This window comes from Rhamphochromis sp. 'chilingali' (assembly GCF_963969265.1).
Source record: "Rhamphochromis sp. 'chilingali' genome assembly, chromosome: 5".
NCBI classification, from domain to species: domain Eukaryota; kingdom Metazoa; phylum Chordata; class Actinopteri; order Cichliformes; family Cichlidae; genus Rhamphochromis; species Rhamphochromis sp. 'chilingali'.
In genome coordinates, this window is record NC_137932.1 from 4245326 (window position 1) to 4268888 (window position 23563).

Sequence of the window (23563 nt, forward strand, 5' to 3'; positions counted from 1 at the left end):
CCCTGTTAGTGGCACATGGCGCAGAATCCATTACAGTCTTTTTGGCTCGCTCTCACCAAGCTCCTCTTTCCTGCCTCGACTGCACTGTACAAATGCTTTCACTTACTTTGCTTGATTAGTTCTCCTCTCAAGACCACGTGGGCGTGTACGGTCTCTTTAGATTGACAACTCTATCATTTTCATATCAAGGCAGTTCAGTGTGATGTTTGGTGACATCTGATTTTTTTTCCTGATGTAACTCATCTTCAGCTAGAGCAGGGGTCTAATCAGCCCCAAGTGAAAACACCTGCACCCTTTACAGGACCTAAAAGTATCTTATAAAGAGTATCTATGCAGGAGAGTTAACATGCTGGAGCAGGAAAACCCAGATATGGAAAGGAAACATGGCTGAATTTAGTTGCTTTGTTTTCAGGGTCAGCGCCACTGAATCTTCCTACCACTAACCGCTGTTACAGGCTCTTATACGCTGGAATAATGTCCCTTAAAATAAGAATTATGGCTGTTTATGGTTATAATACAGCACAACAAATGTTTTCCTTTATGATTTTGTATCAGAGTCTTGTAATTATTTGTTATATATTATCAGTTTTGGATGTTTTGTAGCAAAAGAAAAACAACAAAAAAGAAGCTGAAAAGTATTAAAATATAGGGTTTTTTCAAGTGTTTATCAGCTATATGAATCAAAAGTGAGTGTTATATATAGCAGTTGAAAAGCATATCCATAGTATTTACAAACTACTTATCATAGTGTTTGATATTTAATCAGTAATAATGCATCATTTACTGTAACCCCCTACTGGAGCACAGTTCTTACTGTTATTCAGTATTATTATTATTATTATTATTATTATTATATATATATTATATATATTATATATTATATTATATATTATATTATTATTATTATTATTATTATTATTATACTCTTATACAGTTATTACTCTTACTTAATGATTAAGTTTGTTGACATCATCTTATTCCCAGCATAGCTCAACCCAATTTCCACCTTAGGTCTAATCAGCCTGAGTAATTAAAACACTTGCACGGGTGTGCAAACCTATTCATTTGAAAAAATATTTATTAAAATGAAGTGGGGCAAAAAAGGGCAATATTTCACTCCGAGTTGTTGTGAGTTGCTTTCCTCCAAAAACGAATCATGGCTTCGCAGTAACCTCTGACAAGAGAACAGACTTGCATGTAGTGTGTAAAATCCTACGGCGTTAAAAAACTAACACAATTTTTTTACTTTCGGCAGAGCACAAATATCATGATCACTGGAATACAATTTAAGCGTATGCACTCCTCAAAATGCCTGGGTGAAATACTCGAGTGCTCTACACTCCAGAGACATCCTGCGTTGCATCAAAATGTCACACTTGGCAGAATAGATAGTGGGCCTTATCAGGGGTCAAATTCTATTTTGCAGTAATTTCAGAAGTCTTTCAGCTGTGCCTTTCAGCTATGGCAGCGAGTGAGACGGTGTGCAATGGTGTGTGCTAATTTGTTGTGGAGCCCAGTGAGCCAAATCGGAGCCTGCAGGTTGTACTTTGAATTAATCAGAACTTCTTACATTGTGCAAATAAAGCTTCCTATCTGAGATCTTTGTTTTTTTGGGGTGGAACGAGTCTCCCAGAGGGGAAAACTGGGTACGATGTACAATGATGGAGCAAGCTCTTAGCGACTTAATGGTGATGGGCTAACATGACTCAGAGTTCAGCAAGGGAGAAAGATGGGGGTGGAAGGAGTGTGCTGTGCATCTGCGAATTTAATGCCAGCTTTGATAAAGTTGCAGTCCAAGATCTGTAAGAAGTAGGAACAATGGGCCGTTGTTGCCTGATAATTAACAAAATTGTAGCGTATCTGTGTCTGCACTAACGGCACCAGCATAACCTAATGGTGTTTTGTGGTTTGAGAGGTTTTGTTCTTATGGAAATAAAATGGGGTCGTGAGTACTTTGGCTGTGTATCACTACATCTGAATGTGTGAAGGCGTTTTGGGTGAATACACTGGAGGTGGGCGATACATTCAAAGTGCGAATCTGTACAAACGTTTATGTACAAATTAATTTAAATGTTAAAACGTGTGAAAAAAACATATCTGAACAAATAGATTTCATTTTTTCCATTTGTATGGAGCAATTATTATGGATAGGGGAACGACTAAAAAATATATATGTATTGCACAAGCTAACGTAGGAATGCACAAAGTGACTTTGCATGAAGGTTTGCAGTTACTTGTGTGTTTGTGGGCAGAAGTCAACTGTATGTGGCAACTGCAGGTCTACAGGTAGGCGTTACAGTGCAAATAAAACCTACGACTTTTGATTCTTCCTCTTGCATAAGCCAATGCTTCTGCTAATATATAATTTCAAAATTCAGCAACAGAGCCAAGGGGTGCAAGCTTTCTTTGCTGTAAATCCACAGTTGCAAGCACATAACAAAGTTGCCTGTCTGAAAGAAGAAAAATATGTTCATAAAGCGAGTGAAAACAAGCTAACACAAACAGGAAAAAAAAATGTTACACGAGTTCATTATAAGAAAGTGTCATATCGTTACAAGTCTAGCTGCTCGCATTCATTCTAAATCACATTCCACCACCGCGAATACCAATCGTGTTTTTCTTCTTTTCTCACAATAACCTCTATTACATATGTCTGCAGCCGTCTTCTTCAAGGACTGTTCCACCAGACCAGCATGTTCACATGCTTTATATGCGTAAAAATAAATAAAGCTAAAGCAGCTTAAGATTCTGGTTAGGACACTTTGTGCTTTTCACCTGATCTGGTCCAATGATTGGCCCAATTGTCCAGCCTCAGGCTAGATTTTCTTATGCCGGAAAACAGAACCCAGAATAGGTACAGCGGTGTACCACTTGAATTATAATATGCTGGAAGGTCATTATGGATTTTTTTTCCTCTGTGTGTGTGTGTGTGTGTGTATATGTTCAGTGACATTAAAACATTTTTGCATGCATTCAGTGAATGATTTTTTATTTTTTTTTACAAGTCTAGTATGTATTTTGAATAAAAAAAAACTTCAGTAATTGTAGGTGCAAAACATGTTTAAATAAAGAAACGTTTTTATCGTTTTCTTTTGTGTAGTCATGTTGTTGCCTTTCACAGGTTAGTCTCCATTTACTTAGCTGGAGTGTCAGGGCTCTGCAGGGCACTGTGTTACTCATGCCTTACTGTACCCACTACATGCATAAATCTGGAACCTGTAAACAACAGTAATTGGGCTCAGGGGGAAGTGGACAAAAAAAAAAAAAAAAAAAGCAAATTGCTTCCATGAGTTTACATATCATTTCATCTTGTTTGTAGATTTATTTTCGGTACAATGCAGGTGAAAGGAATGGAAAGCGAATAGAAATTCAGCAAAGACATGCCCTCCAAGCAACTTTTGTTTCTAGTCAGAGATTGAAGGGGAAAAAACTTTATGGGAGTTAGTCCACTGTTGACCAATGCTTTCATTCACTTCCGCGGTTTATCGATCAGCTTCTAAATCTATTATTTACTTTAGGTTATATATCAGCGTATAGTCTTTGCACTTCAGCCCCAGTGCCACTATTTATTTCTTTTTATGGTCAGTGTATATATTCTTGTCAAAAACTGTGCAGTATTTGATGATGGCTAGCACTGAACCCTGTGTCACGTCCACATAATGTCAATGTCAGTCTATGAATCCCCCAACAAAACAAGTTAGTTTGCAAATGTGCTGTTTTTAACAGCTGGGGAAAAATATTCTTAATAAATGTCTGACTTTCTTTGGAGAAACTTGCTGTGAAGAAAGTTCAATGGAAAAAAAGGAAAAGATTTTTCATACCTCCTACCGCACAGTATATTCGCACTACAAAAATGTACACACCCTGCCTATAAGCACTATTCTCAATAACCATCAAGCTAGAAAATATAACAAAGCCTTGTGAGATTTGTGTGTGTGTGTGCAGATGTGACTGATACGCTTCGCTAAAAATGTTAGCGAAATGTAATCAAATTCAGTGGGTGAAACTGTGGCTTGTGTGTGTGTATTTTTAAAAACTTTTACTCTTTTTTAACAATAAACAATGTACTCTACATTCATTTAACTTGACTTCAATTAAAGCTCTCTCAGCGTGAAGAAACTCACTTAACATTTTTGTTTTAACAAGTTTTTAAAAAAGTACAAAGTTGTGTTTTGTCTTCAGCAGCCATGACAGATTTGAAAATAATGTGGGCTCCACCCTGGTGAGGGAGACTCATGTTGGCAATATTGTTTTAAGCAGAATTACAGAATAGGGCAGAGTCTGCACGTTTATCCTATTAGAAGGAAATGAAGCAGACAGTCTGTCTGTGTTTATCCATTATGAAATCCATATCTGGCTGGAAATGAAACAGTCAAGGTTCAGCCTCCGAAAAAAATTTTCTTCAAATGAAACTTGGGCCAACAAGGAATTTACAAATGGTTAATTGGCTGCTGTGGCTCTCAGCATAGCTATCTATAAAAACTGAACTCATGCTCGCATGCTGAACTCAATATGCTTTAGAGCGTCTTCAAATAGGAATGCACATTATCAAGCTGAGCAAAATATATATTAGAGAGGCCATTCTCTCCTGTGACAAGTTATTACAGGAGCAATGCCAAGTTTTCAGAAATGCAAATGCTGTTAATGGAGGGCCTTTGGGTGAAAGCACTTGGCTTGTGTTAAATTATAATGACATTTATGCTGCTCACCCTTTGAGAGTATCAAAGGATTTCTTCTCTTGTCTTTGTATAAAACAGATTTTTTGATGTCGAACATTTCTCCTGTCTGTTAGGGTGTTGCTTATTGCCAGTGAGCACAGGAGTTAGTAGATGGTTGAATGGCTGGCATTCTTGCAGTGATGTTCAAGTGGCTTTTTATCTGGATGTAATGTGAATGAAATTGCCATTTCTGTGACAATAAACCCAGCAAATTGCTCACGATGTCCCTTAATGCCGGCAGGTTTTAGCAGTTTTAGGTGTAACTTGAGAGCAACTTCAAATTGTCACATTCCTCTTCCGCCATGGCTGCCTGGAAACCAAAACAATTAGCAGGACTATTTCTTCAGAGATGACCACAATCTTCACACTTTTCCTGCCGCAGGTGGCGAAATGCTCCTTTCCAATTAACAAGTCTAATTACATCACAACTCCACAGAGCTGTCTCGCATTCATTGTGTCTGATTGTCAGCGGGCACTTGTGAGTTGGTGCTTTTGTTTGATCTGTTTACAACTCTTTCATCGCGCGGTGTGAATTTAAAACGCAGCAGAAATAATCGGCCGGGTCGTAGTATGACTCTTCTTTTCTTACTAGGTTTGATAATTAGCTCAAAAAGGGCCCATTACTTGAATACTACTAAATACTTACCAAACTATGGTGCGTATTCATAGTGCAGCTTGCTAGTTAGATAGCAGTGCACTACATATAAATTAAAGGAGGTCTCCAAAAAAGAAATGTAATATAAACAGCTTCCACAGCTGTACTCACTGCTTCTCACTTTAATACCAAAAACTACTATTTCAAATGTACATACTCTTGTATTACCAATAAATATATATGAATATATATGAATATACAATGCTCATACATCAGCTGGCAACTATTATGCAAAAAATTAAGCAAATTCAGTACCTAAATGACACATTATCACTCATAAAATGAACTTCACAGGCACCTGTATACACTGTCTCATTGCAATAGACAACTACTTCCTTGAATTTGGGCTTTTTATTCTGGTTGTTTGGGTTTTTGTTTTTTTATCAGAGATCAGGGGAAGCCATCTCTCATCCTACTTTCAATCTTGTTTCACCTTCAAGATTTCATTTAAGCGCTCATCTCCTTTCCTGTAGTCGTGCACAGCTGATTCCTCTCTACACCCTCTCGTTTACCGAGACCCCCATAATAAGCCAAGATGTGCTTCTCCAACTCCTTATCATAACTACTGTACCCAGGTGCCACCTTTAATTTTTAAAATGTGCTAATATGTTCCTGCTTTGATACTTTCATCCATCTATTTTCTTCCTCTTATCAAACCTTAGGTTCTCAGTTCCAGGTCTCAACTATTCACACACAGAGTCGCACCTACAGCTTAGAACTGCTGGGGAACAAAGAGTATTCAAACTCTGGACCTCCTTGGTTAGTGGTTAGCAGCAGTGCTAATCGTGCTACCAGCATGCCAACCAATGCATAAAAACAATGGTAACCTACCCTATTCTTCTACTTCTCCTTATTATTATTACTAGTATGGCCAGAGGGGCAGATGGCGCGATATGGCAGCCTCGCTTCTGTCAGTCTGCTGCAGGGCAGCTGTGGCTACAACTGTAGCTGCCTCCACCAGTGTGTGAATGAATAGTGGAATTGTAAAGCGCTTTGAAGGCCCCGAAAATCACTATATAAATGCAATCCATTATTATTATTCGTAGTAGTATTATTAGTATTATTATACAGATGTAAGGAGGGAAAACGTTATTTTGCTCTCTCTTAAAATGAAAGCTGCGCACCAATCAATTCACCCTTTACAGCTAGTGTAAACATCCTTCTATCCATTCCTTTCAGTTTTTTTAACATGTATACCACATATTATCTTTGCAAACCATCCCCAAAAAAGTATTTCTCGCCAATCTTGTAGGGCGTTACAGTTTTCTATCTTTTGAAAAGACAAAAAAAAACCCCACTAAATTCATCCTGAACAAAAACTAGACACTGCACGCTTCAGAGATTTTATAAAAAATGAGAAGTCCGTGTTGTTTTCTCCTTTCTGCTGCTTCTCTTGTACCTCAGCAAGGCACAAAAACAACCTGTTTCACCCAATTATCTCTCCCACAGGGCGCAGTCAGGCAATTTGGCTCAGTCAAGACTCTGATTCATTGAGCCAGATGATTTAAAGCTTTTGGGGGCCACAAGTCAGCCCACATGGACTGAAACTGCTTCGTGATTCTCAGTTGATATTTAGCAGCGCAAGTTGCTCCACTAAAGGTTGCAGAGACAAAAATAGAATGTTATTTCATGTCTCCCTCATTTGTCACTCTGTGAAAAACTGATTTCTGAGGGACAGAAAAATGCTTTAAAGCACAAAGTACCATATTCACCCTGTACTGCAAAAGCTGCTTTCTACCTGGACATTTATATTGATGATATGCTGATAACTGACATGTTTTTCTTGCAAAACATACATCATTGCATCACATAACCTCTAACCCACAGTGTCCTTCACAAATATGAAAGTAATTATCCCAGACATCAGACCTTGCAAAACCAATTCATTCGTGCTTGGCATCCCTCGAGGATGTATTGTCTAATAATTACTTATGAGATTTAGAGCTGAGGCACACATAAAAGCCAATGATACCTACAGTCAGCCACAGATGTCAGGACTGGTGGAAGAGTCCACTGGCACTTTAAGTCATTTTTGAGCAAAATGACAAATGGGCCAAAGAAATATCTTTTTGCAGCACACGTGCAAGAAGTGAAGTGTTTATGCGTGCGTCTATCCACTGTTCAGAGCCATTAATGGTTGATCAATGCATCAAGTCACTCTGGATTGTTGCAATTAGAAAACAATCCTGCAAAAAAAGAAGCCTATTTTAAGTCATGCGCTATCAGTAGGAAAAGCAACAGAGAGGATAATTGGGTATTGACGAAAGAGTGTGAAAGGCAAAGACAGCATGCAAGACCACTTTCCAATTTACTCTGTCATCTCAAGGCTCTGATTATGCTGTTTACTGACCAGATAATTGGGGCAATGTTCGATAAAAACAAACATTTTAGGGGGGACATGTCAAATACAAGCAAACTTGCATAAAAATATTCCAAACACTTAGCTGGAATGATGCTTTCCTATTTCCCGCAACTACTTGCGAGTCCTGACACACTCAAAGCATAGGAGGCTTTTGTGCTTTTCTGGCTGATACTAAATAGCTTCTGAAGAGTTAATTGAGAGAATGATGCCATTATGGTTTCTACTACGAAAGCAACCAAACGATAGCTCACGGTTTATTAGCATTTAATTCAATTCAGTGCAATTTTATTTATATAGCACCAAATCACGACAACATTTGCCTCAAGGCGCTTTATATTGTAAGGTAGACCCTACAATAATACATACAGACGAAAAAAAACCCCAACAATCATATGACCCCCTATGAGCAAGCACGTTGGCGACAGTGGGAAGGAAAAACTCCCTTTTAACAGGAAGAAACCTCCAGCAGAACCAGGCTCAGGGAGGGGCGGGGCCATCTGCATTAGATACATTTTTTAATTTTAATAAGAAAAGATGAAAGAATCCTCCACTCAAATTTAGCAACATTCAACATTTTAAATTGAAACTCTTAATAAATATTAACTTTCGGTTTCCTTTTTAATTCCTTAACTTTGAATACTGCTGATTACATTTTTTATTTGTTATTAATATTATATAATCACATAAAATGTAATTCATTTTTAATCTTTCTTCAGAAGGAACAGACAATGCACATAATGTGGAAAAGCCTAGTTTTAGCTGGGAATGAACTTTTAGCAGTCATTACATTAAATTGGTACAGCAGTTATACTTTTCCTACTCTAAACTTCTAACAATGCTTCAATGCAGTGTCTCATTTTAATTGCCAAGTGCAGAAAATCATGTGAAACTTAAATGTGAGCACCATCTAGTGTTGAAAGCTATTATATTTAATGTGCTTCATTAAATTCTAAAAACAAAAAAGGGCATAATTAGTTTTTTAAAGTTTGTTCATGTAGACTGCCTATGTAGATTTTATACCTTCACAAAATATCCCCATGATTTTTTGTTTGAATTCAGTAAGTGACATACCATTAAATAAAATCCAATACTGCTTTAAGTTAAGTTGTCAATAAAGCTCTAAAATCCTGAGGAAAAAAGAATACAGATACAAGAAGTACGGCTATATCAAGCTCTATATGACTCACATTTCCACCTGATTGAATTGCAGGCTTCTCTGTGTCTCGGTAGCTCAGTGGGTTTTGTTACCCCACAGCCAGCAGAAGCCTCGTGGCTTGGTGAAAGACAACAGAGGCCATCTGTTGTCTGTCTATTTTCTTTGGTGCTCTGCCACAAAACTCTGCTGCCAGAACACCCAAGGGTACCCATGTGCACTATGCTGCGCCTGGGGACCGGCTCATTGAGGCACCTTTATAGCCTACTGGCTCCACTGGGAGGTGCCTGCGTTCTGCCAAAGCCCAGACACAACAGCGACGGCGTTTGAAAAGGGCCTTGTTGTTGCTGCATCGTTACACAACCGTGCCATTAACCTTAATTGGAGCAGCTTGGTGGAACACAGAAAAACTTTCAGCACTCTGAGGCAGTGATGTTGTTCCCCTGAGTTACATAAAATCGAAACTGATCTCAGGCTGAGTTAATTGAATTGCAGAATACTTATCGTCCTGCTGAGGAGCTGAGGAGTAACTGAGGAGTAAGTGCTGTACAGTTAGAACTAATTCTTTGCTTCTGAGCTGTTTTATGATCACGGAAGCATTGCTCCTCCCCTTGTTTCTTGGGAATCATAATGACACGGCTGTAATAATTTCCATAACGATTGTTACTTGGGTGTAGTCCAGGAAACACAAACTTAAGAACAGACATTGGAGGCTAAGGGGAATCCCCTTAAAAATAGCTTTTAAATCAATAAATTATTTGTGAAAGACTGAATAAAGACCTTGTTTTAAGTAACTACATCATGTATGGTAGAGCTCACTATGACAAATTGCTGTAAAAATACAGTATTCAACTGTATTTTTACTATAACACAAATTGTTTTGGAAATGTATTCACTTGTGTTGTGACAGTAAATATATACATATTTTTCATCAGACTGATTGTTGTGGATATGTGGCGTAACCTCCTGTGTGTTACCAAGAATAATGTTAAGGTTTGGCTAGCAACAGGCTAGCATGACTGAGGCTCCTGTAGCATATACTCAGCTCTGTCTGGTGTTCATCTTTAGGGCCTTTGTTGAAACAGTGAATACAACAGAATTCCTATTAGCTTGCTATGTGGTGCAGAGAGTTGTAACAAAGCTGATGTCTTGTCATAGTTTGGGAAAATCGAAGTCAAGGTTCATGGGTGAGTAAATACAGTTAGACTTTACTGTAATGAAGTGTTTGTGGAGGTTGCAGTAGGAGCCCCATAAAAGCAGCATAATGTCAACCAAATAGCTTACAGTATTACACTGCAAAGCTCCTATTTTGAGTATTGTGATTACGGTAATATAACAGTATAATACGGCTAAATCGTGCTCCCAGTACTGATTTAGAAAGGGCATGTCTTACAGTACATTACGAGTCTGCTTATTCAACACATTCATATGTCACATCCCTTAATGTATAGTAGAATAGTAAAGAATAAAAGGTAATGCTCTTAAATGTTTCGGTTTTTCTGCCTAGCTTTTAGACTCTTGGGTCTTTCTTTTTCCCCACTGTAGCGTGATAGTATTATTAATATTTTCTATTCATCATTTAAAAAAAATCCCCCTAGCACTTCCAGCCTAAATCTGTTATCTCATGCTGATATTAAGCTCCATAGAGATTGGATTGGAAAAGAAGATTACTGTGGCAGAAGGATTTTCCGGGCCAGCGGGTCACTGCACATGCATTGGAACCAGCAGCATTACAGTAACTCATCTGAATATGTTTGTCCATGGAGTTAATCTTCCATTAACTGCTAACAGAACTCCTCCAGAGTGTATGTCGCTCTGGCTTTTTGAGAGAAAGCCGAGGACATTAGGCAAACACATTAAACTTGTTAAAAGGACAAATAAAGCAAACACTTGAATGGATTTCTCCCCCTTAACTAAATAGCTAAGGCATTGTCTTGGTGTTACAATAAGCTGCAAACACACGTCAATTATTTAGCCCAAACAGAGCTGGAGTCTGAGAACATTTTTGTGTGTTTTTTTCTAAGTCATGAAATGGTTTGTGAATGTCAACAGCTTGACAGATTGTGGAAATGCACAATACTGAATGAATAGTGTAAACATGAGATGAATCATTGCTGTCACAGGCGATACAAGCACGGAGCGGTAGAAATGTGGCTGTCTGTAATTCTGCTCTTGGCCTCCACCAGCCTATAAAATCTTTATCTTTGCAACCAGTAATGTCTTTTCTAAGTAGAGTTTTCTATGTTTATGTACCTACTTATGTTCAAAATAGAAACGGCAACACTTTCCATGGTGTTTATACGGCAAAGCAGCTATTGCCCGTTCATGGCCTCTGTTGAAGATCTCTAATTAGTCACATTCCTAATTGCATAGCATACACATTGAAACTGCATGAATTAAATCAGATGAAAGCCTACGATCACGGCGCTAGACTGTCAAACATAGCTTAGAAAACACACAATGTCCTCACATTATCAGTTGCACAGTAACCATTCCTTCAAGTCTTTATGAAAAAAAATTTGATAGTTTGAGCGAGATTTCACATAAAAGGCATGCAGCGTGTGTGCTTGAGGTCATAATCTGCGAATCCTTCTCCACAGAGAAGCATGCCTCTGAAGAACAGAGCATTGCTTCTCCTTGCTGAGGGTGCAGCTGATTTGTTGCAGGTGTTCACGGCCACACAACCTCAGACCCCATTATCCCCACTGCCATGTTTCACAGCTAGTTTGAGGTATCATTTTCTCTCCTGTGTCCTCTTACATACGCCCTTCTGTTGCCACTAATCTCAAACTTGGATTTATGAGTATATAAGACTTTCACTGTCAAATGATAGGTTGTGTAGTCCACAACCAAGCATTAAGCTTTGTTTCGCCTCCTGTGAAGTGGTTTGGAGGTCGCTGTTGAACAGTAGTGTTTTGGTGATTCGAGTTCTTTATTTAGCAAGTTCTGTGGCTCTGATTAAGTTGCTTTTTCTGTCTCTCTGTGAGGAAGAGATTGATCTTTTGATTGTTCTGATAGATTTTGCCTGCCTGATTGCGTTTTAGATACTACTCGTGTAGTTCTTGCAAAACATTTGAAAGCTTCTTAGAAACTTTAGAATGGCCACAATGTATCAAAAGTCTCTCATTGCATAGAACAACAGATTTTTTGCCATCATATTGCTGTTTGGTAAGTAAACAATGCAATGATTTTAAGTGTTTATTTGAGGAAAAGGTTTTCTGCCATATTTTTTGGAAACATATTTTTCAGTTTAAACGTATCCTTACTTCCAAAATTTGATATTTTGACTTTTTACTATTTTAATAAGCTATAGTGTTTAACTAATTTCAGTGTGTTTGGATGTATGCTTTGCTAGCTTTTTTGAAAACAGACACAGCTGTGTGAGGAGTAGCTGGAACTGCCTGAATGACACCTGAACACTGTTCTGACAGATCACAACTCACCTCTGTCCTTTTGGAAAAATTGTATGACAAACTTAGTTTTGATTGCTAAACTATACGTGGCAGCTTTTTTTTTTTACCCCTAAATTGTTATCCTTACATGTTATTTGCTATGAATTATATTTTTAAATGTTTAGATTCACATTATTTTCAAGCTTACATCATAACATGGCAGGTTTTTTGATATACTCTCCTGCTGTAATATGTGCTCTACAAATGTTTTTGCGTTTGCGAAACGTCTTAAGACTTGGAAGCACAAATTTTCAAATAAATGAACATTTCATTGGCAGGTAAGGTTTACATGAGTGTTTGTATTGTCAGGTTGTAAAAAATTGATTTAGCTTTTAAGCCACTGATAAAGTGTAATGAAGTCTAGCTTCTCATGTTCTACCAAATCTGCAGCAGAAGTCAATGGCAAATATTAAGGTACTGCAGAAATCATTAACATATAGTCCTTTTAAACATCAGGTCTGTGGATGTAAATATTACTTAAAATACAAACAAAAAAAATCTTCCTTCACTAATTAGCAATTTAACAAGATAAACTGGATCAGATTAAAACATACCATTTGTGCTGCCTGTCTGCACTCTCATATGGACGCCTTCACCTTTCTGGACTCCTTCCTGGCTGAAGAATTGTAAAATATTACTACTTCTATAGTTAAATAAATATCTAACATAGTAACAAAAATTCCGCAATATTAGCTGGCAATGACAAGTGGTGGAGAAACTTTTCAAACCATTCCTTCAGGAAAGAGAGTGGTACAACTCCAGGAAAACCCCCAGTACACAAACTGGAAAAATGTGCATACATTTTAAAAAGTAAAAAAATATTCTGCAGAAAAATGTCAATTTAATGTTAAACTGATTAATATTGCATATGTTTAAGGTCGAGTTCATTTTAAATACATTATATTATATTTTATGTCCTTTTAAAAAAGTACAATGTATTACAATTTATTCATGACAAAAAAGAAAAATTAGCTAAATGAAAAGGCTTGAGTAGTGTGTGACATGGTTAATTGTTAATATCTATGAGGGGATTAAAGAAATCGATGGTGGAGCATTAGTAAAGCAGCTGATTAAACATAGTACATTCAAACATTCTCGTAGATGCTAATCTGAAAGTGCTGGTGAGCCAGCACCTGGGTCAACTTGCCTGTTTTATTAAAGCTGCGGTGCCCTCTCCATCATGGTCACAGCTTTCCTTGCTCGGGTACTGAGTTATTAACAACTTCTTCAAACTCCATCTTCTCTACATCACACATGTTGACCAAGGTGGTTAGCAAGAGGAAACTCTTAGGATGCTAAATCACCGAAGCTTTTTTACTTGCTAATGCTAGCTGTGTGATAACTGATCTCAGACCTGTAAAAGCAAAGCAAGTGGTAGCCTGCTTCGCACACTGGTCTCCTACCAGTGGAAGGCTAAGATTTATCCACAATGCGCATGCGCAAACATCGGGGGGTGGGGGGACTGCCGCCTTCTCGGCTTGGCTAGCTCAAATCATGTTAACCCGAAACGTACTTGCCTGTAAAACAGACACAGCTACATTTTTTGCCAACTGATGGCTACCGATGTAACAAGATCGCAGTGACGTTAGGATGGATACAAACAGCTGTCTAAGTTGAAAGGAGAGAGATGTCTTTACTTTTGGTGCATTTTCATTTTAAAGTGTCTATTTTTAAATGGGACAACCTTTTCCTGTGAGGTTAAAGGTCATTTGTAGACACCTTTATGATGAATATAATAAGAGAATGCACATGTGTAGCAAGAAGAAAAAAATAAATGCAGCCCAACTTGTTTTCAGTTTAACTATAAAGCATTAGCAAATAGTTTAGTATCATAAATTAGTTAATAGTTATTGGCTAATAGTGATACAAATTAAAGTTCATTACCTCTTTGTAAGATCCCCTATTAGGGAAATTATACACACATGTTATTATAAGGAATAATTAAATACTAAGTTTAAAAACAGAACATTGTGTCTCAGTGAAACATATCTCTATATAAACTCATTTTTATGTTAAGTGTTGCAATACTTGACATAAAAATGTCAAGTGTCATTATTACCACTAGAGGGCAGGCCAGCATTCATTTTCTCCTATGAAGGCAGTTGACTGTATTGAATTCTTTTATCTGCTTGATAACAAGTTTTCAGGTGTACTCTGCTCATAAGCTTTCATGTTTCACATTTAATAAACAAAGAAACCAACAAAGCCCACCACAGATCCTCATTTGTTAAATTAAAATCATCTCGCTATGTTAGCCCAAAGAGATCAGGAGGCTTGTGTTGCTGTGTATGAAACACAGTGCACTAGCAGGTGTTGTTGAGCAATGACACATGGCTTTACAGTGTCAATCTAAACCTAAGAACTTGAATTTGTTCTTGAGAATTTGGGTTATCACATTAGATAATTCAACCGTAAACAGGGTTACCATGAATGAACACGATAGGTGGAAGTGCTCTTGAGCACACACACACACACACACAGATGAAAGTACTGTCAAAGCACTGCATGAACAAATGAAATCTGAAGTGATTCTCTTCCTCGGAGCGATTCAAACACAGGATGGGGTCAGCAGGTCGGCTACAATTGCAGAACTACAATGTTGTCACACAGAACAGCAGAAAGGACTGTAGGCAGGAGTCTCTCAAGAGAGAGAGACACCAGGAAAATGATTTGACTGAAGAGCATTCTTCTAGAGTCTCATGTGTGCGATCATTTAGATGAAGTGGAGCTGACAGAGCAGTCCTCACTCATTTGCAATCCATTCAAGTTCTGACAGTGATTGCAGTCTCATTAGGAATGGGGAAGTGCTTTTGTTGGGGCATGCTGGCCAGAAGAGCACTGGGTTTTTTTGTTTGTTTGTTTTAAATACAGAAATAGGCTGCAAATATCTACATCACAGTTACTTGGTTGTTGAGAAATAACTATCACTTAGCTGGTAGTCTAAATTCCAATTCCACATTTTTATTCCAGGACTCGACTGGATTTGTCTAAGGGCGAGGAAGTTTATGCTCCTTTTATTCCTTCTTTTTTTAAAGCCAGGAAAAGCAAGTGGGTGGGGTCTTCTGTCCTCAAAGTCACAACTGTGTTCTTGAGATGATTTGGGATACCCCCACTGCATGACAATGATATCCAATAGTAGATAGTAGAGTAATATAATTATTACTTGAAAATTTCTCCACATTTATTGTGAAAATTCACCATTGTAATGATTTCAAAGGGTGGCTAAAGACTTTTGCAAAGTATGTGTCCACTCTGTATTTAATCATTAGTTATTATTGACCCCTGGCACTCCACAGCGTGTCTTCCTCCCCTCACAACCGGCTGCACCAGACGCCCACCCCTCCCTGTGCCAAGATTTCTTCCTGTTAAAAGGGAGTTTTCCCTTTCCTGTCGCCAAAATGCTTGCCCAAAGGGGATCACATGATTGTTGGGGATCTCTCTGTATTATTGTAGTGTCTTTACCTTACAATGTAAAGATGAAATGGTGTGTCTGTGTGTGTTTTTATTAAATGTAGCCATTACAACATTACAAATGTTAAGTGTGTAATGATGTGTGATTCTGCACGTTGTGCTGAAGAGCTTTTATTTTGTATGTACAGGAAAAAAAACAAAAAGAAAGAAAGAAAAAAAAAAACCCCAAAACAAAATCCAGTAGTAGTTCACAATTTATTTTACTGAATAAATTTGGACAAAACACCAGAATCTGTTACGATACAATCAGAACATCTGAGGCAGATATCCCACCATGCACCATCCCCATCCATGAAACAAAAAAAAGGACTAAACATTAGCACCAAATCAGCACCAGCTTAAATAAAGGTAGCTCAGTCTACAAAAACGATGAAAGCAATAGCTGTTTTACTGTTTAAATCCAAAAACAACTCAGAAAAGCAGCAAACTGAGAATTTTTCCTGTTTTTAAACTTTTCTTAAAAAAAAAAAAAAAGAAAAGAAAAAGAAAAACGAGCACCCTCCTAACCCCACCCCGACCTCCCACCCTTTGCTAGGCAGGCTATAGCATTCATGGAGCACATGCCAATGTCTAGTTAAGGAAAACACAAATTCAAGTAACATTGAGATACGACAAAACGTGTCCACTGGTACCCATTTTCGAGCATGACCGTTTCACAGAACCTAAGCAGGGAGTAGAAAAACAAAAAAACAAAATAAAAAAAAATAAAAACAACCTAACATGAGGTTCTGGAGTGAGCATGTCATAGCAATACTATCACTGAATATCTCATATCAATTTTCTTAAAAAGAAGTGAGGGAGACTGGGTGGCATGAGGCTGTCGGGGGTACAGGAATACTGGCACAGAAGATAATGTGTATTCTAAAACTTCAGACAGACCTTTTTTTTGTTTGTTTTTTCTCTGTTGGCGCCTGTCCTGTGTCAAGATATTGCCTATATCATACATGAAAAAGGAATCTCTGGATAAAGAAAAACCCTGCAATGTAGTTTTATATATATATATATATATATATATATATATATATATATATATATATATATATATATATATATATATATATAGCTGTTACAATTTAAATAAATGTTATGTTCTTGTTCCTACAACTGAAGAATGGAATTAAATTATATATATTTAAAAAAAAAAAGTAAGCTAATTTTAGAGGTGGAATCATCCTTTCACCTAATACATCAAGTGCATGATACCGAGTGGGGAGGCTGACTATGAAAATAGATTAAGATTGAGGTGTACAGAGTGACAATAAAGCAGCAGTAACAATAGACTGGAATAGCTTTTTAAAAAACAAAAATGCTTTACAAAAGTAATGTGGAAAAACAAAAGTGTGGTAAGAGACAGGAGGAGGCGGAAACATAACAAAAGACAAGGCCATTGAGGAGTTTAGTGACTGTCAGAATCTTCAACAATATAAAACAGACAAACGAGACATGGACACACGACATAAAACTTAAAACCATGAGACAAGGGCGAGGTCAGCCATGTCGATTATGATGACAACCACAAGAAAACGCCTGCTCCGTTTAAACAATGCTCCTGGGTCAGAACTATGACCACCTAAAGCTATGACATCAAACTAAAGAAAACCAATAAAAAGAGCTGGGGTGTTACGAGTCTGTCAGTTCCTTTAGGATTGTTCTCCTCGGATTCCTTGTCTGTATGTCCCTTCATGCTTTCCATAGTGTCAAAAAAAGGGGAAAAAAAAGGTGAATGTGTCTACTTCTATGAGCACCACATTTAAAACAAAACAGATCTGGGAAAAAAAAGAACATTTGCTACATTGTTTGCAACTTGCATATCTGGTAGCAACATCCCCGATTGGGACGTGCATCGCCAGATGATGTATAGATGCCATTTGTCATGCCAGACTCAAGGTTTTCCATGAAATGGTGGCAAAGGAAACACAATGGAAACACCTTTTTTTATGAGTGACAAATTCACCTATTTACTTCTACTCTACTGTTTATTTTTTTGGCTCTGCTGCGAGCTTGGCGAGCCAACCGTGGCGGAGTCGTCCGTTTGTGCTTGGTGTTTGCTCAGCTGAAGAACTGCTCCAGCTCCTGTTCCATGTTCACCTCAGGCACCATCTGCTCCTGCTCCCTTTCCCCTCTGCTGTGCACTGCAGTGCCCCCTAGCGCCCCGGATGAGGCAAACCACGGGTGCTCCAGAATCTCCCGAGAGGTGAGGCGCTCCGCCGGCTCCCGACGGAGGATGGAGCGGATCAGGCACTTGGCCTTGGGCGTCAGCGTTTCTGGGATGTTGAAGTGGCCCCTGCGGATTTTGCTGAACAGCGAGCCGGGTTCGACATCGTGGAAAGGGTAGCGCCCCACGAGGATGGTATAAAGCATGACGCCCAGGCTCCAGACGTCAGCTGCCTTCCCCGAGTAGCTGCCGCTGGCATTGAGGATCTCGGGGCTGACGTAGGCGGGGCAGCCATGTTTATCTGACAGGGAATCATCGTGCCCATTCAGGATGTACGTGTCCTCGAGGCTCTCCAGCTTCACAAGGCTTCTGCAGACACACAAACAAAACTCATTGAGCTCCTTATAAATGTGGATGATATAGAAAGAATTTGAGCAATCAGAAGAAAACCATCAAGTGGGTAATTTATTCTGACAGGCAACGTAAAGTACTTTAAATCCATCACTTTTGGATGTCAATGGAAGTAGATCGCATAATTCTTTCAGCTTACGTCTGACATTTCTTTTCAATATATAAAAAGTGGCATTATACAAACAGATTTTCCAGAAGAAACATAATTATGGGTAACTGATCAGAAAAGTAAAATCTCTCCCCCCCCCCCCCCCCCCCCTCCCCCTCCTACTCATCAAAGCATCTATTTGCACTTTTTGCTCTAAACCCTGCAACAGTTGCTACAATGCCCCTGGGTATTCATAATAGCGACTAATTGTTGAGAAGCTTTATCACTGAAGAATCTGTGTAAGTTCAAGCACCGAAAACAAAAAGCCCCCATACATGAATAGTCAGCCAGCAGAAGCAGGTAAAGACAATACGATATGATGCACCAAGCAACGAGACTGTGATCGAAGAGAAGGATGTATTTATTGCTACGTTTGACTTTCACATGAGGCCGTTTCCTTTCATTAATACGTGGCAGAACGATTTTAGGTTTTAAAACGAGGAACATTCTATTGTTTCCTTGAGCAAAATACCCATTGTTCCCCTGCAATATAAAGAGCTGTGTGAATTTTAAACACAGCACACCACTGCCTGGATAACAGCTCATTTGGAGGATGTGCAAACCTGCAATTAGAGCTAAGAGGACCTAGGAAGGCAAACTACTAAAACGGAGCCGAATTTAATATTGGCACACATTGTGCATTTCAGCTGAGTCAGAGGCGGCGCTCATGATGAAATATCTTGAGGCGCGGTAGAGAAGAAAGAAACAAACGAGCCTTGTTTAATAGCTACATGATTCTACTCGAGGCCAGCGTTTGACTGATGCCGCCGTTTGGTCAAGGGTTAACGGCAGCATGACAAATTCGGGTCAAGAAGCCAACGAATGCTGCAGAAGCCTGCTCGGGTATCATTTTCTGTCTGCTCATCCACTCCTCTCTGCAGTCATCGCAGCGTTTTGTTCCACACTTGGCCTCAGAGCCAGAGGAGGTCTCTCTAAGGCAGCTTTGTCTCCTCTCTCATCTCTCTGCACTCGTTCACCGTTTCAGCAGGACTGAAAGGTTGTAAGAGGAGTCTTGACGGGCCACATAGTAAATGCGACCCGGTGCTGCCCTTCACATCACTCTTAGAATTCACCCGGCATGAATCATTTAGTGGAAGGGGCCCTCAGCATCCGAGCCCAGTGACATTCAAGGTTACTGGACCTGTACTAAATATGTGAGGCGGCTCAACTTCTCTTTTCCACAGAGAGCGCCAGAGAATGACGTCACATTTTTCAGACTGAAGGCCCTGAGTGCAGCATGTGGCTTCAAGGTGTTAAATAAGAAGTACTTAAGGACATGCTTTAGAGCTGGGATTTGTATACAGTATCTAATGAAAAGAATAAACGTTGAGTCTGAACTGGCATCCACTCAAATTCTTTAAAAGAAAAAAGAAAGAACTTAAAAAGCTGCTCTAACAGATGTCTAGATTTTTTGTAGTTTTCATATGCTGCCAGCAGGGGTCAGTAAACCCGCACTGTGAAAAGTGTTATTCTAAAGTTTCCATCACACATAAGCCCAGAGTAATGGATCATCTGACATGCAAAAGCTTCCCCTGATAACTTATCTGTCCATGTTTCTCAGCTCAACAGCTTTCCTGAGTCTTAGCATGAGTAGCGATTACATTTGTGTAACTCATTTCCTTCCCCCAAGTGTGATTCCATTCACATTTACAGTATATGTGCACAAGAATAACCAGGCGACACACAAAAGGCTCATATTTCCTTCATTCTGCACAACACCTTGTATAGTGTCAACTTACACTATCTGCGGTATTAGCTGTAATATCACACACACACCGATAGCATCTTATACACAAAAAAAAAAAAAAAACAGAGGGAAACTGCAAAGTGCACAAAAGATGCTAAGGTTTCCATGGGACTCACCTGTCCTCATTCTTGAAGACAAACTTCCTCAGTTTGAGGTCACGGAGAACCAGTCCGTTGTCGTGGCAATGTGCCACAGCCGAGGCTATCTGATAGAAGAGCCTGGCAGCTTCGTCCTCTCGCAACTTCTTGCAGGTACGGACAAAAGAGTGCATGTCGCCATAGCTTCTCTCGAAGAACACATAGGCCCGCGTCTCCCCAAGCAAAATCTCCAGGATTTGGTTAATGTGCTGGTGCTGGCCAAGGGCGAAGTAGGCCGCCAGTGACTCCTGGTATCGGCCCACATCGAAAACCTGCAATCAGAAGAAGGAAGAATTTATGCTTACTGTTAGCAATGTGGAGAATTAGATCGTATGTATATATTTTTTTCAGCTATATCATTAGATTCTTTTGGTGGTTGGAGATCTATAAACCAAACCTTTCCCACCATAGATTTACACAATTAAATCCAACTGAAGGAGGTGTAAATTGCCCTCTAATTGAACTAAATGTAACCAACACATGAGTAATCCAACACATTCCCGGGACACCAAACTTGGTCTTTTGGCAGAGCGAGTAAGGTTAAATAGAGGCAAACTGAAAGCATTGTATTAGTACATGGCATTGTGCTGCAGCCTGGGGGTTGCAGTGTCTCTTTTGTTTCCATAGTAACCCCCAATTGACTTTCAGTACATGCAGTTCAGGTGAGAGGGCTTCTCTTGCAGTCGATACAAATACACCCCACAGGTCTGGGGATCTTAAGTTGCACCCTAAGACTCCAGCTAGACAAGAAAAATCAATCCTGAAAAAAAAGGGGGGGAGGGAATTGATCACCGCTGTATCGAAACCAGCACAAAGCAGATGGGGGTCAAACAGCAGTTAGTACACAGGCTTGTGCCAAAGGCCATTAATTTGTTATTGCCCTGACAAAACATTATCTCAAGTCAAAAGGCACAGGTTATTTGATATGTTGTGGCGTACGAGTCCAAGGGTGCATGCAAGTATTGCCTCAATTCATCCACTTAAGCCTCAGGGACAACCCACCTGCCCTCATAATCAGTAATTTACAGAAGTCAGAAGCTATAAATGTGGTGAGGAGAGGCCATGAGTTTCATCCAAGCTTAATAGGGCAGCGTTTTTTATATATTTTTTTGAATGTGTGCATTTTACTCAGATCAACTTCCCTTTAAAAACTGAGCACCTGGTGGAAAAAAGAAAACAAAAAGAAAAAAGGTGCACTATGGATATGTTGGCACTACAGATCCAAGAGTGAGCACTGTGCCATGAAAGAAAGAAGCCATGGCTGTGCCAGAATAGCACAGAGGAGTGTGTGCGTGGTTACTCACTCCTTTGTCAACGTTACATCATGCAATCCAAGCCACACAGCTCACTCCATTCACTTTTTCCATTAGGCTGCTGCTGCCAGCTCTCTATTTACAGTTCAAGCAATTATTAAAAAGTGGAGATGGTGGACAGGAAACCCATAAAAGCCAGCTCAGGATTTTTCTGCATAGCACATTCATCACATCTGAGGACATTAGGTATCGAAATAAAGTCGTTTTAATTCATCTAGACGTGCAAGCAACGCACCCCTAAAAATATTTCGTGCAGTAAAAAAAAAATATATATGTGAATATATTTTTTCTCCCCAGATTGACGTCATAAGGGGGGAGTAAAGTCATGCTGCGAAATAGGGAAGGTTTGTTACCATATTGCCTACTAACCTTACATACGAGCTCGTCCCCGCTGTGCAGGTGGGCGGCTCTGAAAACGTGGTCTCCCTCCAGCGGCTCCAACAAAAGGTAGTCCCCGATGCGGGAGATACAGTGCGAGGAGTCCGGGGTCTCCGGCGGGCTGGGAGACCCGAGGTTGGGGCTGAAACTCTGATGAGACTCTGTAGTCCTTAAACAAGACAATTCTTCGAAATCGTGCGCTTTGTGCCGCGATCTCCCATAGCGTGAAATGTTAATTGGATTTGACCTCTGTATGTTCATGAGGAATAAGTGCGATATCTCCACAAAATCGGGGGCCTTCCTCCTCCTTGTTCTTCTTATCCTCTTCTGTCGGGATAACACTTCGTTGTGCAGAAAGACAATCTGTCCAAGTACTTCTGTTACGCTTGCATGAAGTAAAAAAATAAATAATAAATTTTTTCTAAAAAAAAAAAAATACAAAAAAATAAGAGATTTAAATGCACCTTGCCTTTGCAAAATCTAACCGACTCTGTGCAGCCAAAACTGGCTCGCTGGATTTCATGCAACTAAAATTGGTCTCTGATTTTTTACTGCTCACTTGCACCCCTTTGTTTTCCATTCATTGGATGAGACTGGGGTAAAGGAAAAATTAAGAATTACTGACTTAAGCTGGATGAAACCCCTTAGCACAGACGTGCTGCAGCTTCACTGACGTTAAGTGCGAACAAAACTGCAACAAAGGTTGCCAAAAGTTAGCTTTTAAAATGAATGAAGAGTAAACCCGCAGCTCGTCTTGCTAGCTTATCTTGCCGGTTAACGGTATGGCACGTTTCATAAAACGGAAACAATTTATAAGACACAGCTGTCAGGCAAGGGGGGAAATGCAAAAATAGAAACAAATAAAGCAACTTTCCAGCCCAATTATAGCTGCTGACTTTTTAGACTATTAGTAGCTAGCAGGTGCAGAGCTAACTAGTTAGCTCCCTTGGCTAACTAGTACCAGGTCAGTGCACGGCCTTGTTCCCCGGGATCATATCCATGCACGCTGATTGTCATCTATCACATAAGGAGAAACCCCCATCCGGAAAAAAGACTGCTGTGGCTCTTTGTGTGCGGGAGTCGACGTCCTCTCTCTTTCTGCTGGTCCGGTCCTGCGGAATAAAAGTGCCGTCTTTCTTGAGTGTCTGCTGATATAAATCTGATGGAAGGAAGGAAGGGACGGCCGGCCGACTTTCCCAGGCCAATCCCTCGATTCAGCAGGACATCCTCTCCCGTGGTGCCGCTGTGCTTCTTACGTGGCTGGGAATCTAGTCCATTCAAGTGCGGAGGGAGGCCAGCCGAGCTGTACACACTGCGCCTGTACAGACAGAGAGAGCAAGCCTGCCTGCCTGACGGAGGAGGGGACGAGGACGGGAGGGTGGGGTGGGGGGGGCTTCTGTACACACGCACACCTGCGCACATGCACACACATACAAAGAGTCATGCCGACCCGCCCCCTGACG

The 23563-nt window shown here is 39.7% G+C and overlaps 1 protein-coding gene across 1 annotated transcript; it reads right to left on the bottom strand.

The window, feature by feature from the left end:
* Window positions 1–15931: 15931 nt before the first annotated feature.
* On the bottom strand, window positions 15932–23445 carry trib2 (tribbles pseudokinase 2). Its single transcript, XM_080883767.1, has 3 exons — window positions 22092–23445; window positions 20389–20681; window positions 15932–18335 (listed from the first exon to the last, which is right to left on the bottom strand). Exons 1-3 carry the CDS (start codon window positions 22359–22361, stop codon window positions 17861–17863), a joined length of 1038 nt encoding a protein of 345 aa, XP_080739893.1. The 5' UTR covers window positions 22362–23445; the 3' UTR covers window positions 15932–17860.
* Between the last annotated feature and the right edge of the window lie 118 nt (window positions 23446–23563).

Bases quoted from the DNA above. Each gene is read 5' to 3' on its own strand.
- trib2 (XM_080883767.1), bottom strand. From the start codon at position 22,361: ATGAACATACAGAGGTCAAATCCAATTAACATTTCACGCTATGGGAGA. The intron at 20,682-22,091 runs GTTAGTAGGCAA...TTCTGATTGCAG, and splicing joins GGGACGAGCTCGTATGTAAG to GTTTTCGATGTGGGCCGATA. The intron at 18,336-20,388 runs GTGAGTCCCATG...GTGTGTCTGCAG, and splicing joins GTCTTCAAGAATGAGGACAG to AAGCCTTGTGAAGCTGGAGA.